The sequence below is a fragment of the Pleurodeles waltl genome, chromosome 6 (genome assembly GCF_031143425.1).
Source record: "Pleurodeles waltl isolate 20211129_DDA chromosome 6, aPleWal1.hap1.20221129, whole genome shotgun sequence".
Taxonomy (NCBI): domain Eukaryota; kingdom Metazoa; phylum Chordata; class Amphibia; order Caudata; family Salamandridae; genus Pleurodeles; species Pleurodeles waltl.
In genome coordinates this window covers 30,743,760-30,761,045 of record NC_090445.1, presented here as the reverse complement: position 1 = coordinate 30,761,045, position 17,286 = coordinate 30,743,760, and the positions used below count along the sequence as shown (strand labels likewise).

The 17,286-nt window shown below is 46.4% G+C and overlaps 1 protein-coding gene across 2 annotated transcripts in view; it reads left to right on the top strand.

Annotated features, from left to right (window-relative positions):
• DDX31 (DEAD-box helicase 31) overlaps window positions 1–17,286 on the top strand; it is a 302,158-nt gene that overhangs the window by 69,306 nt on the left and 215,566 nt on the right. For both annotated transcript variants that reach the window (XM_069237113.1, XM_069237114.1), the window contains one exon: window positions 1,744–1,863. In XM_069237113.1, coding sequence (XP_069093214.1) covers window positions 1,744–1,863 — 120 coding nt within the window. The remainder of the gene's footprint in view (window positions 1–1,743; window positions 1,864–17,286) is intronic.

Here is a 17,286-nt window from a genome sequence, read left to right as displayed (position 1 = left end):
CCTGCCCCCCTCGTTCTTCAGTACAACACCGACGTGCACTTCATAGGTATGAAGCAAAAAGCATTGACCATTCCTGTTCCTCCAAAATCAGCATGAATATGCATCCTTCACCCCAAACTTGCACACTAGTGGCAATGCAGAAAGAGACTCCCCGCTTCCGTCCATCACTTATTTTGCTCAGTTGGGATTGACCATGAGTCTTTACCCAATTCCCCAACTAGCGCTACTCAAATGACTTAAACAAGCAGCCATTGCACCCCCACCCTTATGCCCCAAGGAGGATAGTTTCATATCACAACAGCTGCTACTCCAGCCCCAATTCCAGTCCCACCACCAAATAAATGCAGTTCAGAAGTTTTTGTTAACAACCCCTCTACAAATGGAAGAAATAGAGAGCATGTGCCCCCACTACTGATAACTATGCTTTGAAATATCCTCATTTGCTTTTAAAATAAAGGGGTTCATTGATGGTATTGGCCTCCTGTCCTGATTTATTTGATTAATATTAGTTTCCTCGGATTCCCAAGCCCACATTAATTCCCATGTTCAATTGGTACCAAACATCAATACAATATGTATTGTTGTTATCAATGTACACACCTTTGTAATTTTCCACACATCTAACTAGGAGGCTTCTATGGAGAAGAAACATTTCTTTAGGACCCAAGTAACTCCACATAGGACGTCATTTTTTTACACCTGGTTCTTAAATGTTTTCACATCACTCACATAGTTACTCGTGCATTTCTATACTGCTGGGTCTGTACTCACTCCGCTTAAAGTATTTTCAACCTTCCTTGCATGACCAATTTTGCTGTGCATGATTTGTATGTGAAAGAAGTGGATGGCGGTGGTGGTAGGGGTGATGGTGAAAGCAGTGATGAGGGTGGGGGTCTCAACGGCAGTAGTGATGGTGGTGGGAGCAGCCGCATTAGTACTAGCAGGGGTGGGAGCAGTGGTGGTAGGATTGATGGGAGCGGTGTCAGTGCCACCGGGAACATCGGCTGCCTTGGCGGTGGTGGTGGCAACGCGTATGTCAGAGCAGAGTTCTGATGGTGGGAGCAAAGGTTGGCCATTCTCCACCGGGCACTTGGGGTGGATTTACATTCTTGAGTCCCAATAGAAGGTGAAACCAGGGTACAACCGGGTAAGCAATAAGCTAGAGACATAACTTAAGCAGATGGGGTTCCTCGGTGTGCACTTATGACGCAGCCTCTTGTAATCGGGGTGCAAGCATTAGAACTTCCCTTTTCTGGGCCCATAGTTGACAGCCTGATCACCAAAACACACTTCTCGCTCACCACCTTTACTTACCACTTCACTTCCCCCTAATCATACTCCCAACACTTTCTGCTTGTTTTACATGAACTCTTTTTCCTCTCCCTGTATCTCTGCCTCCCTCATTCTGCCTGTCTTTCTGCATTTTCTCCTCTCCCTGAACAGCTTCTCCCTGGTACGTCTGTCAGTCTCCTTCTCCTCTCTTTTCTCTCCTCCCTGATATTTGTCTAATTTCACTCTCTCTTACTACTTTCCATTCCCACACTTTCTCCACACCCCTTGCCCTCCCTCTCTTGTACTAAACTCTGAGTCACTGAGTTTTGTCACCATTTTCGTTTTGTTTTGAATATTTGTTTTTAGTCTTTAGTTTGACTCTTGCGTAGATGGTTTTACGTAACGTTCATATGTATAATGAGAAATGTTATCCATTAAAGACTATTTGTTGTTGATTGTTTTTTCATACAGAATTCGTAAAGGAATAAACATTCTCATTTCAACTCCGGGTCGACTGGTGGATCACATCAAGACGACAAAGAATATTCACTTTGGACGTGTTCGGTGGCTGATCTTGGATGAAGCTGATAGGTACGAAACCGGGATTTTCACAGTTGGAGTGACTGTGACAAGGGCGAACCCATGGGTATATTGCAGACTGCAACATAAATGTTGTTTACCCTTTGTGTATGCTCATCTTCCTCTCACTGCTCTTTTTCTCTAGATATCCCCTTTTTGCCCCTAGGCACCCACTCCCCGCAGGCCAATTTCATCTTTTCTCATGACCTCTTTGCACATCCCCACCCAAGGGCCTTTTATCCCCTCTGCACCCATGCATGTCATCACCAGGGCAGTCTTCTTCCAGCTGGTTCAGGTTTGTTTTGTGGAAAGTAGCTCTCTTAATCTTGTGGACTACAAAAACATTAATATTGTGTTTAGCATCACACATTGCTGCAGAGACATATCTGTGTTCCATGGTAAAAACTTTATGCAGCTCCAGGGGGGATGTTCTGAATGTACAGGAACTCACTGCCAGGGGGATGTATTTATGAATGGCATAGTCATGGTCACTTGTTTACTGGCCTCTTGTAGCTCCTAACTACACTCCATGGGTTGCAGGCTTTATTCAAAAGTATTTTATGAAATAAACTGAAATTGCAATGTTTGATTTCTAACTTAATTTAGTTTATCCAATTTGATACTGTCAAAATGTGTACCTCCTTCACCAAATCCCCCTCAACCCTTCCATATGTCCCAGGGTGCAGGGGTCACTTGGGACATTGGGTATTGGCATAGCCAGTAGGTCTTGCCTTGTTATCTATTTGGTTTGCCAGTGCTTTTTGTGGATGCTGTGCAGCAAGCAAAACAATCCAAATACTTTCTGCAGATACTGTGCAGCATCAGCAAAACATTAGAAAACAAAGAGAGCGGGAGAAAGGCGCAGTAACGTAGCTATTGCTGCCCTTGTCATTCTGCAGGCATGTCATCGCACATGTGTGTGCCTTCTGAATGACACAGCCACCATTTTCTTTTGTTTTTATTTTTCCAGTCAAAAATAGCAGATGCAACTTAGTTTGGTAAATAATAAAAAAGGCAATATTTGTGCAAAAGCCCTTTTAATATAATGGAGCAACCCTACAGCAAATGGCAGTTGTCAGGTCCTCCAATAATAAAATTAAAAAAAATAAATATATATATATATTAAATGATCATGAGGAATGGGGGAGTGACTTGAAGAACTGATGGTGGAGGGGTGATTGAGCAACAGAGGCACTCAAAAGTGCTTTATGCACTTCATGCTGGGAGCAAATGAGCTTCTGGGTACTTCCAGAAGGTTACAACTATAAAACCTTTGAACTCAAGCAACGGTGCACCGAGTCGGGGAGGGCTGGTTAAGAGAAAGCAACATGTGTGGGTGGTAGTTGAGGGAGTTCAGCATAGGAGAGAGCAAAGAGACACATGCACTCTCATGGAGAGCTTGATGAAAAAGTAGTTCTCTAAATGTGAGCAGTCAATCAATCAGTGTTTGCAAAGTGCGGTTATTCACCCTTATGGGTCTCAAGGCGGTGGGGGGGCGGGAGGGAGAGATGCTTCATCCGAAGAGCAATGTCTTGAGGTTTTTCCTGAAGATGGTGAGTGATGGGCTTTGTCCGAGGTGCAGGGAGAGGTTGTTCCAGCTCTTGCTGCAATGTAGGTGAAGGATTGTCCTGTGGCAGTGGTTTTGCAGATGCAAAGGATGGTGGCCAAGGCCATCTGGGCGGAGTGGAGGGATCAAGCGGAGGGATCTGACTGGGGGTGTGGAAGGAGACGCAGTGTTTCTGGTAGGCTGGTCCTGCGTTGCGTATGGCCTTGTACGTGTGGGTGAGAAGCTTGAAGGTGAACCATAGCAGTGGAACCATACAAGCCAGCCAATCTAAAGAATGGTAAAGAGGGTGTGCACAAAGGGAAGACAAGAAGAGACAGGCAAGCCAACAAACAAGAAGCAAGGAAACAAGAGTGACAAAGCCAATCAATAATAAGCATTGTGCAAGTAACAAGCCTATCTGGTCCACAAGAGGTCTTTCACAAAAAGACAGCTAAAAGCTGCCTGGTAGGCAAGTCCTAAAATGTGGGGTGGGACTTCTGTTTCTGCAACACGCCCTACTCTGTGGGTGCTGTAGGCTATGCTGAATTGCCAAGTCCACCCTGCCTTGTGCCTTTGTTCTGTAGTAGAGCCTTTGTTCTGGGGTTTCCTATCCAGAGCGCTTTTCTAGGGTGCCTGACAACTCACTAATCATCCACAAGAATGCAGTTACCCAAAGTGCCATCCTGTACCATTTCTCCATCTCACTGGACACCTTTTTTTTCCGGAGCTGTGCTTTCAGGTAACGCGATCATATTTATGGGGAGTTTGGAAACTTAGAGCCTGATTTAGACTTTGGCGAAGAGACCTCCCCGCAGAGGTGACGGAGTACCCTTTCTGCCAAAGCAAAGTTCCGCCCGCATCATTTGGAATCAGGTGGAACTTCAGTATGTAGACAGCAGAGACTTCTCCATCTCTGCTGCCTACATACACCTCCAGTGGCCTGACGGAGTAAGGGCCGTTATTGGTTTGTGTCCGTCTGCCCTATTTAGAATGGGCAGTCATTGCCAGTTTTTGCTTTCGCTTACCACCATTCAAAACATGGCAGTATCTGAATCCAAAAACCTTTTGAGTCACCCACACACCATGGGAGAACACTCCCATGGTGAGGGCTGCCATTTCTGTTTCATTTTCAAAAACAAAATCCCGCTTTGTGTATTTGTTTTTGAAAATAAAATAATATTGTACGTTGTTTTTTTTTTTTTTTTTAGTTTTTTTATTTTTATTGGAAATCTTTTTGATTGAGTTTCATAGTTAGGAAAAGATACAAACAAGCAAGCAGTGATACATCACAGCAGGCATATATCAGTATGATAACTGTCAGTTTCAGATGTGTGGCAAGTACGGTGTAATCATAATAGAGCAAAAGCCACAACACACCTCCCTAGGCCTGGATTTTACTCAACCTGAGTAATGTCATCGCCACAATCACTCTCTCGCCCTCTCTGGGCTTTCCAGGAGGACCGCACCTTTTCCCATTTCTTGGGGCATCCTCTGCTCAAGTAAATCGTTTTTTTGGTGAGCATGCACCAGTCCATTTCATTTTGCTAGTTCTGTAGCTTTGGCGGGTCTATCGCTCCCCATTTTGAAAGTTTAATGTACGCGTCTGTAATGTGGATGGAGCCGTTTTTCAAACTTTCAATGCATTTACAGAAACTTCTGTGACTACAGTTCTTGGAAAGGCAATTGATGTCCACTGGGTCAGCGGACATCTCTAAATTTGACAGGCAGAGTACTCTTGTCATGGTTGGAGTAAAGTACTTTGCATGGTGATGGTCCATATTCCGTTCACCAAACTTAAAATCAAGGTCTATGTTAATATCTTCATCAGAACAAATAGGGTTTATACACTCTGAAACAAAAACTAATAAAAGGAAATCCCCAAACTGTAAAAGGTGTTTCCCAATGAAATAATCATCTGGTAACTATCCTAGTAAGTTCAGTTTTTTTCATCCTCATATACCATTACCTAGGACAAACAAACTGGTCTATTACAAGCACCAATCTCTCTTTGCATACATCCTCTTCCCCAAAGGTATTCTTTGGCATTGATCTTGCTTGGTGTTTACTATGGTCATAATGGTCCTTACCGCTGTCAGGTCATGGAGCCATTCTTCTTCGATCGAGTAGTCCGTAAATATGATGTCTTTTTAGGGGTTCTCCAGTCAGTCCTGTACCATCTCGGGCCACCCCATGGACGGTGTGAACACTTCCAAGGCATCTTACAGTTAATGCCTGACTGGACACATACATTTCCAATTGGCACCTTGTTAGAAATGGTTTCTCTAGTTGGCAGTGGTTTGCACTCTGTCCAAGGAGGGACCCTCACTCTAGTCAGGGTAAGGGAGCCACACAGCTAAGATAACCCCTGCTCACCCCTTTGTAGCTTGGCACCAGCAGTCAGGCTTATCTCAGAGGCATTGTGCAAAGTATGTGCACACACACACACAAACAGTAACACAGTGAAAATACCACAAATATACTCCACATCATTTTAGAAAAATAGCCAATATTTATCTGAATAAAACAAGACCAAAACGATAAAAATCCAACTTACACAAGCAAAGATATGAATTTTCACAGATTAAACTTCAGTTTAGCGCGTAGAAACATGATCGCTCCAACTGGGGCGATCACAACATCTTGACGGAGTAGTTCCCAAAAGTCAGATGCCACTCATGAGGGAGTGCGGGCCGGTCACTGAGTCGCATGGACCCCAGGTACAGTACTTTTAAAAACGATGATACAAAGACGCTGCACGGAATTGGAGAGGTGAGGTGTTGCTGGAGCTGGTGTGGCATTCTACCGAGCAGGTGAGGCGTCGGATCCTTACTGCTAGGCAGAGGAGGTGATGCATCGGTTCCTTACGGTTGCAGGAGAGGTGATGCAGCATTGGTTCCTTACAGTCCAGCAGGGTCGATGAATCCATCAGGTCAAGACGTGAGGTGGCGACTTTGCAGTATCGCAATCATACCACAGGGTCACAGGTGCTGCAGCGGAGTCAGGTGTCCCGGATATCGGGGACACAGCATTCAGGACTCACACTGTGGTGAGACTTCAGAGGTGCTACAGCTGCGTCGGGCTTGCGGCGTTGGTTGCAGTTGTTGCACTTAACGGGGAGCACGGCTCAGGTGCAGGCAGCGGCGTGGAGTCGGACAGCGGCACTGGAGTCGATGTACTTGGTTTCTTCTTGGTTTCCCCAAAACACTCCCAAGGGCCCAGGGTCTGTATTTGGCACCACTTGACAAGTCAGGACTATCAGCAAAAGAGACCAGGTGAAGTCTTTGTTCCTGAGACTTCTTAACCTGAGGCAAGCTCAGTCCAAGTCCTTGGAGAACCTTTGGAAGCTGGATGTAAAAAGAAAAGTCCAGTTCTTTCACTCCCATGACAGAAGCAACAGGCAGAGTGGCACTCCCTCCTACAGCATCTAGCTCTTCTTCCTGGCAGAATGTCCTCAGTCCACAGGGATTCTAAAGTTGTGGTCTCAAAGGTCCAATACTTATACTCTTTTTTGCCTTTGAATTAGGCAAACTTCAAAGGAAAGTTTTTGTAGTGCACAAGACCCAGCCTTGGCCACCAGACACACTCCTGGAGGTTGGAGACTGCTTTGTATAAGGACAGGCGCAACCATATTCAGGTGCAAGTGTCCGCTCCTCTCACCACTCAAACCCAGGAAGACCCATAAGGGTATGCAAGGCACACCTCAGCTCCCTTTGTGTGACTGTCAAGAGTGAATTCACAAACAGCTCAACTGTCATGCTGACCCAGATGTATATTCTAGCAGACAGGCAAAGGCACAGTATGGTTAAGCAAGGAAATGCCCACTTTCTAAAAGTGGCATTTTCAACGTTACAACCTAAAAATCAACTTCACCAAAATATGTATTTTTAGATTGTGAGTTCAGAGACCCCAACTCTATCTGCCCCAATAGGAAATTACTCCTAAAACATATTTCAAGGCAATTTCCATGTTACCCTACGGGAGAGATAGGTCTTACAATAGTGAAAACCGAATATAGCAGTATTTCATTATCAGGACATGTAAAACACACTAGTACATGTCCCACCTTTTAAATACAGTGCACCCTTTCCATGGGGATGCCTTGGGCCTATCTTAGGGGTGACGTACATGTAGTAAACGGGAAGGTTTGGTCCTGGCAAGTGGGTGCACTTACCAGGTCGAACAAACAGTTAAAACTGCACACACAGACACTGCAGACTGAGACATGTTTACAGTGCTACTCATGTGGATGACACAATTAGTGTTGCAGGCCCACTGGTAGCACACATAGTGCACTTTACTAGGACTTACTAGTGAATCAAATATGCCACTCATTGGTAAACCAATTATCAATACAATTTAGACAGAGGGCACTTGCACTTTAGCACTGGTCAGCAGTGGTAAAGTGCCCAGAGTCCCAAAGCCAACAAAAACAGGTCAGAAAAAACAGGAGGAAGAAGGCAAAATTTTTGGGGATAACCCGGCAAAAAAGGCTATTACCAACACACCTACAAACCTGTCTCTGGGGAGTAAGGGCATCATAATTCAACCTCCCTTACCTATTGCATTATTGGCTTTCTGGCTTTGTTTTTTACCTCCTCCGTACAATATTTCATCTCACTTGGGGCCCTGGGATTCTGAGGAGTCTATAAGGATTTCCGGGTTGCTGCAAATTGGGGACCTCCTATTTGTGTAAAGTCCCAGCAGGGGTCCTGGGTCACCCTGTTCACCTTTATCAGTCTTTTGCCAAGATAAGAAGATAAGGACTATTTTAGAACCAGCCAAGTGCTGACATTGCTACAAGACAGGCCTGTAAGGTGTGCTTCTAAAATAACATGTTGGATAACTCCTGAGTAGATTCCTCCCTTCCTTCCAATGCCTTCATGCATTCATCTCCGAGGTTGCACGTGATTTCTTTTGGGTCTCCTTGAAGTTCCTTAAGTACTGGTTGTTGTCCTGCCAAAGGTCCTCATTCAAACTCTTTTTACATTGGTGAGTTGAGCAGTAGACATCCCTCCCTTGGTCCCCAAAGAGTGTTTAATAGACCACCAGCCAAGCAATCACTCCAATGCCAGTTGAGTCAGAAGAACATTAGGCCTGTTGAGCACATCCTGGTACCGCAGCTGTCTCTAGGGATCAGAGTGCCAGTGTCAAATGAGGGAGGTACCAAGGAGAGTCAATAAACATGTCTTTAAATCATGGTGGAAATGCAGCTACTTACATCAGGAGGGCTTTAATCCTGGTCTCATCTGCATTCATTCTCTGCCAGTTCTCATCTTGTTCCCTACCTCCCCCTTCATGCTCCCTACCTCCCCACTGACCCACCCCTCCCCCAAAACCTGGCAACCTTCATTCCCTTTGTTGCAAAACATATCCTTGAAAACACAAATACATGTTCTCCTGGTGTGTACATTGCCACCCCCACTTGCATATCTCTGTGCAACATCCCTTTATTGACTATGTTTATGGAGCTTCTTCCAAAGCTGATCAGGTGTTCTGGTTACCAGACTTTGCCTTAAGCTGACAATACTCAGCTGATTGTATGACTCGACAGGAGAGCATCTTCATTGCTGATCTGACTGGGGTATTGTTCAGTCACCATTCAAGGAGGGGCTGCTTATTGATGGGACCATCCCAGGCCACTGAGGCAAAGCTCAATGACTTCTCAATGTGGGAGATCCCCTGGTACCAGCCAACAAAGTACAAACTCTGAGAGTTGTCCTTGATGCCTCTTTTGAAGTGCAGGTTAGTGCAGTTTCCAGCTCTTGCTTCCATCACCTCCATCTCCTTTGAAAAATCCTTCCCTTTGCTCCATAGCCCTCTCATACATTGTCTCAAGACTGCACTAATGCAGTAATGCAGAGGTCCCTTGCCTTTCTTCAGCTGGTGCAGAACCTTGCAGTAGGGGGCGTGCAGCATCTTATGATCATGTCTCTTAGGCCTGCAGAGGTCAGCATTTGCTATCAGTTGAGCTGAGGTTGCAATTTAAGTGTTTATGTATAGTACATAAACCACGGTACAGCCACAAGAGCTCTGTGCTTACCATACCACCTGCCAGTACATTTCAGCCAATCTCTTGTGATCTGAGAACCTTCTCACTTCTCCTATGTAAGGAAATGCCTCCTTGGCATGGTTACCCCCTGACATTTTGCCTTTGCTGATGCTATGTTTTGATTTGAAAGTGTGCTGAGGCCTCCCTAACCTGTACTTTTGTTTTACACAATTGGCACACCCTGGCATCCAGGTAAGTCCCTTGTAACTGGTACCCCTGGTACCAAGGGCCCTGATGCCAGGGAAGGTCTCTAAGGGCTGCAGCATATCTTATGCCACCCTGGGGACCCCTCACTCAGCACAGACACACTGCTTGCCAGCTTGTGTGTGCTGGTGAGGACAAAACGAGTAAGTCGACATGGCACTCCCCTCAGGGTGCCATGCCAACCTCACACTGCCTATGCAGTATAGATGAGTCACCCCTCTAGCAGGCCTTACAGCCCTAAGGCAGGGTGCACTATACCATAGGTGAGGGCACCAGTGCATGAGCACTGTGCCCCTACAGTGTCTAAGCAAAACCTTAGACATTGTAAGTGCAGGGTAGCCATAAGAGTATATGGTCTGGGAGTCTGTCAAACACGAACTCCACAGCACCATAATGGCTACACTGAAAACTGGGAAGTTTGGTATCAAACTTCTCAGCACAATAAATGCACACTGATGCCAGTGTACATTTTATTGTGAAATACACCCCAGAGGGCACCTTAGAGGTGCCCCCTGAAACCTTAACCAACTACCTGTGTAGGCTGACTGGTTTAAGCAGCCTGCCACACTCGAGACATGTTGCTGGCCACATGGGGAGAGTGCCTTTGTCACTCTGTGGCTAGTAACAAAGCCTGCACTGGGTGGAGATGCTATCACCTCCCCCTTGCAGGAGCTGTAACACCTGGCGGTGAGCCTCAAAGGCTCACCCCCTTTGTTCCAGCGCCACAGGGCATTCCAGCTAGTGAAGTTGCCCGCCCCCTCCGGCCACTGCCCCACTTTTGGCGGCAAGGCCGGAGGAGATAATGAGAAAAACAAGGAGGAGTCACTGGCCAGTCAGGACAGCCCCTAAGGCAACCTGAGCTGAAGTGACTCTGACTTTTAGGAATCCTCCATCTTGCAGATGGAGGGTCCCCCCAATAGGGATAGGAATGTGACCCCCTCCCCTTGGGAGGAGGCACAAAGAGGGTGTACCCACCCTCAGGGCTAGTAGCCATTGGCTACTAACCCCCCAGACCTAAACACGCCCTTAAATTTAGTATTTAAGGGCTTCCCTGAACCTAAGAATTTAGATTCCTGCAACTTACAGAAGAAGAGGACTGCTGAGCTGAAAACCCCTGCAGAAGAAGAAAGAAGACACCAACTGCTTTGGCCCCAGTCCTACCGGCCTGTCTCCTGCCTTCAGAAGAAAACTGCTCCATTGGAAACCCGACGCGTGTTTGCACACTGCACCCGGCCGCCCCAGTGCCGCTGAGGGTGTACTTTTTGTGTGAGCTTGTGTCCCCCCCGGTGCCCTACAAAACCCCCCTGGTCTGCCCTCCGAAGACGCGGGTACTTACCTGCTGGCAGACTGGAACCGGGGCACCCCCTTCTCTCCATTGAAGCCTATGCGTTTTGGGCACCACTTTGAACTCTGCACCTGACCGGCCCTGAGCTGCTGGTGTGGTAACTTTGGGGTTGCTCTGAACCCCCAACGGTGGGCTACCTTGGACCCCAATTTGAACCCCATAGGTGGTTTACTTACCTGCAAGAACTAACAGTTCGATGGCATCTGTCGCTGTAGATACGCATGTTTTGCATAGCTCGCCATCTGGTGTTGGGCCGGAGTGTTACAAGTTGTTTTTCTTCGAAGAAGTCTTTCGAGTCACGGGACTGAGTGACTCCTCCTTTTGTCTCCATTGCGCATGGGCGTCGACTCCATCTTCGATTGTTTTTTTTCCGCCATCGGGTTCGGACGTGTTCCTGTCGCTCCGAGTTTCGGAACGGAAAGATAGCTAATTTCGGAAGATTTTCGTCGGTATTGTTGCGTTCGGGATCGGCGTAGTTAGATTCAACACCGCGTCGAAGGATCGAAGAGCTCCGGTGCCCTTCGGGGGTAGTTTTTTCGATCCCCCGTCGGGGCCTGGTCGGCCCGACCGCGTGCTGAAGAACGCCGATGGAACGGACCCCGTTCCGTTTCTGCCCCAAATGCCACAATAAATACCCCTATACAGACCAACACTTGGTCTGTAACCTGTGCCTGTCACCTGAGCACAGTGAAGACACCTGCGAGGCCTGTCGTGCGTTCCGGTCCCGAAAAACACTCCGAGACCGTCGAGCCAGAAGACTTCAGATGGCGTCCGCGCCGACAGCCCACCGAGAGTTCGAGGAACAAGAAGAGGAAGGTACCTTCTCGATCCAAGACTCAGACTCCGAAGGATTCGACGATACACAAACCGTGAGTAAGACGTCGAAAACCACTCAGAGGAAGATTTACAAGGCCCAGGGGACGCCACTGCCACCAGGCCATGGCTCCACCCATAAATTCGGTGACCGACCGTCGGCACCGAAAAAGGCCCAAACAGTGCCGAGATCGTCCGACTCCGGTCGAGACACCGGCACGCAGCCTTCTCGGGACCGAGAAAGTGCTGGAGACAAGCATTGACACCGAGATGCCGGTGTAGACACGGCTCGACGCCGAGACAGCGGCCCCGAAGAAGATCGGCGCCGACAGGTTTCGGCCCCGAAAATGAAAAAAGTCACCTCGGAGCCGAAAAAGGACGCAGACAGGGTTTCGGTCCCGAAACAAACTGCAACCGACCCAGCTTCAGGCTCTTATACAGAAGAGCACTCGCTAACCTCCCAAATGTAAAAGCATAGGTTTGAGGAAGAGCTACAATCAACTGATGTGGACCATACGCAAAAGCGTATTTTCATACAGCAGGGGACAGGAAAAATAAGCACCCTTCCCCCTATTAGAAGAAAGAGAAGGTTGGAGTTCCAAACTGAACAGACACCACAACCAAAAGTGGTGAAAAGAGTTACCCCACCACCCTCTCCTCCGCCCGTGATTAACGTCTCACCAGCACAAACTCCATCACACTCCCCAGCTCACACCACCATAAGCCAGGGTGACCAAGATCAAGACGCATGGGACCTATACGACGCCCCAGTGTCAGATAACAGTCCGGAGGCATACCCTACGAAGCCATCTCCACCAGAGGACAGCACCACGTATTCTCAAGTGGTGGCTAGAGCAGCACAATTTCACAACGTAAGCCTCCACTCAGAACAGGTCGAGGATGATTTTTTATTCAACACACTCTCCTCCACCCACAGCTCATACCAAAGCTTGCCTATGCTCCCTGGTATGCTCCGGCACGCAAAAGAAATCTTTAAGGAGCCGGTCAAAAGTAGGGCAATCACACCAAGGGTGGAAAAAAAGTATAAGGCGCCTCCTACAGACCCGGTTTTCATCACTACACAGCTGCCACCAGACTCTGTCGTTGTAGGAGCAGCTAGGAAAAGGGCCAACTCCCACACATCTGGAGATGCACCACCCCCAGATAAAAAAAGCCGCAAGTTCGATGCAGCTGGTAAGAGAGTCGCAGCACAAGCTGCAAACCAGTGGCGCATCGCGAACTCCCAGGCACTACTTGCGCGCTATGACAGAGCCCATTGGGACGAGATGCAACATCTCATTGAACATCTGCCCAAGGACTTACAAAATAGGGCAAAACAAGTGGTTGAGGAGGGACAGACCATTTCCAACAACCAGATCCGCTCCTCCATGGATGCTGCAGATACAGCTGCACGGACAATTAATACATCTGTAACTATCAGAAGGCATGCATGGCTCCGAACGTCTGGATTTAAACCAGAGATTCAACAAGCAGTTCTCAATATGCCTTTTAACGAAAAAGAACTGTTCGGTCCAGAAGTGGACACAGCGATTGAGAAACTCAAAAAAGATACGGACACTGCCAAAGCCATGGGCGCACTCTACTCCCCGCAGAGCAGAGGGAATTACAGCACATTCCGTAAAACACCCTTTAGAGGGGGGTTTCGGGGTCAGAGCACACAAGCCAGCACCTCACAAGCAACACCGTCCAGTTACCAGGGACAGTATAGAGGAGGTTTTCGGGGACAATATAGAGGAGGGCAATTCCCTAGGAACAGAGGAAGATTTCAGAGCCCCAAAACCCCTACTACTAAACAGTGACTCACATGTCACTCACCCCCTCCACACAACACCAGTGGGGGGAAGAATAAGTCATTATTACAAAGCATGGGAGGAAATCACTACAGACACTTGGGTTCTAGCAATTATCCAACATGGTTATTGCATAGAATTTCTACAATTCCCTCCAAACATACCACCAAAAGCACAAAATTTGACAAAACATCATTCCAATCTTCTGGAGATAGAAGTGCAGGCACTATTGCAAAAGAATGCAATCGAATTAGTGCCAAACACACAAATAAACACAGGAGTTTACTCACTGTACTTTCTGATACCAAAGAAGGACAAAACGCTGAGACCAATCCTAGACCTCAGAGTAGTGAACACTTTCATCAAATCAGACCACTTTCACATGGTCACACTACAAGAAGTATTGCCATTGCTAAAACTACACGACTACATGGCAACTTTAGACCTCAAGGATGCTTATTTCCATATACCAATACACCCATCGCACAGGAAATACCTAAGGTTTGTATTCAAGGGAATACATTACCAATTCAAGGTACTGCCTTTCGGATTAACAACCGCACCAAGAGTCTTTACCAAATGTCTAGCGGTAGTCGCTGCACACATAAGAAGGCAGCAAATACATGTGTTCCCATATCTAGACGACTGGCTAATCAAGGCCCGTTCGTTAATAGAGTGCTCAAATCACACAAATCATATCATACAAACCCTCTTCAAACTAGGGTTCACCGTCAACTTCACAAAATCCAAAATTCTGCCGCGCAAGGTACAACAATACCTAGGAGCCATAATAGACACATCAAAAGGAGTAGCCACTCCAGTCCACAAAGAATTCAAAATTTCAACACCATCATACAACGCATGTATCCAACACAAAGGATACAAGCAAAGATGGTACTACAACTCCTAGGCATGATGTCTTCATGCATAGCCATTGTCCCAAACGCAAGACTGCACATGAGGCCCTTACAACAGTGCCTAGCATCACAATGGTCACAAGCACAGGGTCACCTTCTAGATCTGGTGTTAATAGACCGCCAAACTTACCTCTCGCTTCTGTGGTGGAACAACATAAATTTAAACAAAGGGCGGCCTTTCCAAGACCCAGTGCCACAATACGTAATAACAACAGATGCTTCCATGACAGGGTGGGGAGCACACCTCGATCAACACAGCATACAAGGACAATGGAACGTACATCAAACAAAACTGCATATAAATCACCTAGAACTTCTAGCAGTTTTTCAAGCACTAAAAGCTTTCCAACCAATAATAGTTCACAAATACATTCTCGTCAAAACAGACAACATGACAACAATGTATTATCTAAACAAGCAAGGGGGGACGCACTCCACGCAGTTAAGCCTGCTAGCACAAAAGATTTGGCGTTGGGCAATTCACAACCAAATTCGCCTAATAGCACAATTTATACCAGGGATCCAAAATCAACTCGCAGACAATCTCTCTCGAGATCACCAACAGGTCCACGAATGGGAAATTCACCCCCAAATTCTGAACACTTATTTCAAACTCTGGGGAACACCTCAGATAGACTTGTTTGCGACAAAGGAGAACGCAAATGCCAAAACTTCGCATCCAGATACCCACACAAACAGTCCCAAGGCAATGCCCTATGGATGAACTGGTCAGGGATATTTGCTTACGCTTTTCCTCCTCTCCCTCTCCTTCCTTACCTGGTAAACAAACTCAGTCAAAACAAACTCAAACTCATATTAATAGCACCAACTTGGGCAAGGCAACCCTGGTACACAACGCTGCTAGACCTATCAGTAGTACCCTGCATCAAATTGCCCAACAGGCCAGATCTGTTGACACAACACAACCAAAAGATCAGACACCCAGATCCAGCATCGCTGAATCTAGCAATCTGGCTCCTGAAATCCTAGAATTCGGGCACTTACAACTTACCCAAGAATGTATGGAAGTCATAAAACAAGCCAGAAGGCCATCCACCAGGCACTGCTATGCAAGTAAATGGAAGAGGTTTGTTTGCTACTGCCATATTAATCAAATACAACCATTACACACAACTCCAGAACATGTAGTGGGTTACTTGCTTCACTTACAAAAATCTAACCTGGCTTTCTCTTCCATTAAAATACACCTTGCAGCAATATCTGCATACCTGCAGACTACCTATTCAACTTCCCTATATAAGATACCAGTCATTAAAGCATTCATGGAGGGCCTTAGGAGAATTATACCACCAAGAACACCACCTGTTCCTTCATGGAACCTAAATGTTGTCCTAACTAGACTTATGGGTCCACCTTTTGAACCCATGCACTCCTGCGAAATACAGTTCCTAACCTGGAAGGTGGCATTTCTCATCGCCATTACTTCCCTAAGAAGAGTAAGCGAGATTCAGGCGTTTACAATACAGGAACCTTTTATACAACTACACAAGAATAAGGTCGTCCTAAGGACCAATCCTAAATTTTTGCCAAAGGTTATTTCACCGTTCCATCTAAATCAAACAGTGGAACTTCCAGTGTTCTTTCCACAGCCAGATACCGTAGCTGAAAGGGCACTACATACATTAGATGTCAAAAGAGCATTGATGTATTACATTGACAGAACAAAGAACATCAGAAAGACTAAACAACTATTTATTGCATTTCAAAAACCTCATGCAGGAAACCCAATATCAAAACAAGGTATAGCCAGATGGATAGTTAAATGCATCCAAATCTGCTACCTTAAAGCTAAACGACAGCTGCCCATTATACCAAGGGCACACTCAACCAGAAAAAAAGGTGCTACCATGGCCTTTCTAGGAAACATCCCAATGCAAGAAATATGTAAGGCAGCCACATGGTCTACGCCACACACGTTCACCAAGCACTACTGTGTAGACGTGTTATCCGCACAGCAAGCCACAGTAGGTCAAGCCGTGTTAAGAACATTATTTCAGACTACTTCCACTCCTACAGGCTGATCCACCGCTTTTGGGGAGATAACTGCTTACTAGTCTATGCAAAACATGCGTATCTACAGCGACAGATGCCATCGAACTGAAAATGTCACTTACCCAGTGTACATCTGTTCGTGGCATCAGTCGCAGTAGATTCGCATGTGCCCACCCGCCTCCCCGGGAGCCTGTAGCAGTTTGGAAGTTACCTTCAACTATTTGTATATGTATCATCTCAACCTTAAATAGGTGCATACTTAGTCACTCCATTGCATGGGCACTATTACTACAATTCAACTCCTACCTCACCCTCTGCGGGGAAAAACAATCGAAGATGGAGTCGACGCCCATGCGCAATGGAGACAAAAGGAGGAGTCACTCGGTCCCGTGACTCGAAAGACTTCTTCGAAGAAAAACAACTTGTAACACTCCGGCCCAACACCAGATGGCGAGCTATGCAAAACATGCGAATCTACTGCGACTGATGCCACGAACAGATGTACACTGGGTAAGTGACATTTTCATTACTTTACCTCCCCCAGGAACTGTGAAAATTGCACTGTGTCCACTTTTAAAACAGCTAAATTTGTTTTATTTAAAAAGTATAAATGCTATTGTGATTATTCAAAGTTCCTAAAGTACTTACCCGCAATACCTTTCAAATGAGATATTACATGTAGAATTTGAACCTGTGGTTCTTAAAATAAACTAAGAAAATATATTTTTCTATAACAA